This window comes from Salvelinus sp. IW2-2015, unplaced genomic scaffold (assembly GCF_002910315.2).
Source record: "Salvelinus sp. IW2-2015 unplaced genomic scaffold, ASM291031v2 Un_scaffold3850, whole genome shotgun sequence".
NCBI lineage: Eukaryota > Metazoa > Chordata > Actinopteri > Salmoniformes > Salmonidae > Salvelinus > Salvelinus sp. IW2-2015.
This window is the reverse complement of record NW_019945124.1, coordinates 23,590-25,273: the sequence shown is the minus strand read 5'-3', so window position 1 is coordinate 25,273 and position 1,684 is coordinate 23,590. Positions and strand designations below refer to the sequence as shown.

The 1,684-nt window shown below is 45.1% G+C and overlaps 1 protein-coding gene across 3 annotated transcripts in view; it reads left to right on the top strand.

The window, feature by feature from the left end:
- LOC112076573 (monoacylglycerol lipase ABHD6) overlaps positions 1-1,684 on the top strand; it is a 27,222-nt gene that overhangs the window by 5,962 nt on the left and 19,576 nt on the right. For all 3 annotated transcript variants that reach the window (XM_024143312.2, XM_024143310.2, XM_024143311.2), the window contains exon 2: positions 1,019-1,151. In XM_024143312.2, the coding sequence (XP_023999080.2) occupies positions 1,033-1,151 (119 nt within the window). In that variant the 5' untranslated portion in view covers positions 1,019-1,032. The remainder of the gene's footprint in view (positions 1-1,018; positions 1,152-1,684) is intronic.

Genomic DNA, 1,684 nt, shown 5'->3' with positions numbered 1-1,684 from the left:
CAGCGACAGTCTGACCCTAGTTTACACAGTCCATGGTGGCAGAACATTCCTGAACCTAGCTTACAAGTCCATGGTGGCAGCAACAGTCCTGAAACCTAGTTTTTACAGTCCATGGTGGCAGCAACAGTCCTGAACCTAGCTTACAGTCCATGGTGGCAGCAACAGTCCTGAACCTAGTTTACAGTCCATGGTTGGCAGCAACAGGTCCTGAACCTACTGTAGCAGTCCATGGTGCAGCAACAGTCCTGAACCTAGCTTACAGTCCATGGTGGCAGCAAACAGTCCTGAACCTAGTTTACATCCATGGTGGCAGCAACAGTCCTGAACTAGTTTACAGTCCATGGTGGCAGTACACAGTCCTAGAACCTAGTTACAGTCCATGGTGGCAGCAACAGTCTTGAACCTAGTTATACAGTCCATGGTGGCGAGCAACAGTCCTGAACCTAGCTTACAGTTCACGTTTAGCAGCCAACAGTCCTGAACCTAGTTTACAGTCCATGGTGGCAGCAACACCTGAACCTAGCTTAAGTCCAGTGGGATGGCAGTAACAGTCCTGAACCTAGTTTATACGTCCATGGTGGCAACAAACAGTCCTGGAACCTCAGTTTATACAGTCCATGGTGCCACACAGTCCTGAACGTAGCTTACAGTCCATGGTGGCAGCAACAGTCCTGAACATAGCTTAGAGTCCATGGTGGCAGCAACACCCCTGTCCTGAACCTAGTTACAGTCCATGGTGGCAGCAAAACAGTCCTTGAACCTAGCTTTACAGTCCATTTGTGGCCTCAGCCAAGTAGACTGACTAAAACAACCATATGGCTTCAGCCAAGTAGACTGACTAAAACAACCATATGGCTTCAGCCAAGTAGACTGACTAAACCAACCATATGGCTTCAGCCAAGTAGCCTGACTAAAACAACCATATGGCTTCAGCCAAGTAGCCTGACTAAAACAACCAACAGGTGTTAATATGTTTAACAGACTCATGGTACAGGTGTTAATAACTGTGTTGTTACAGGTAACTACAGCGCTATGGATGTAGACGTGGTGAACATGTTTGTCCTGGCGGGAGGAACTCTAGTCATCCCTATCCTGGCCTTCTTTGCCTCATTCTACATGTGGCCTGCTGCTATCATCCATGTCTACAACTGGTAAGAACTGCACTAAGGAAGTGAAAATGGTTGGCCGGACCTTGAGCAAAATATATATTACCTAAACTCTCGAAAAAAAATAAACAAGTGACCCCTATACCCAAAATATAACATAAAGTGGATAGGAGAGATATGCCATTTTAGAAACTGTTCTTTGTATTGTAAGCATTACATGGCAACGCAGGAATTTTGATAGCACACAGGACTGCGGGCCAGAAGGTTGTGGGTTCGCAGACCACCGTGGACAAGAGTAGGGGTGGAAAGATATCATTTATTGTAAAAGCATTGCATGAATCTAAACTCAGCAAAAAAAATGAAACGTCCTTTCACTGTCAACTGCGTTTATTTTCAGCAAACTTAACATGTGTAAATATTTGTATGAACATAACAAGATTCAACAACTGAGACATATTCTGAACAAGTTCCACAGACATGTGACTTGCAGAAATGGAATAATGTGTGCCTGAACAAAGGGGGGGGGGTAAAAATCAAAAGTAACAGTCAGTATCTGGTGTGGCCACCAGCTGCATTAA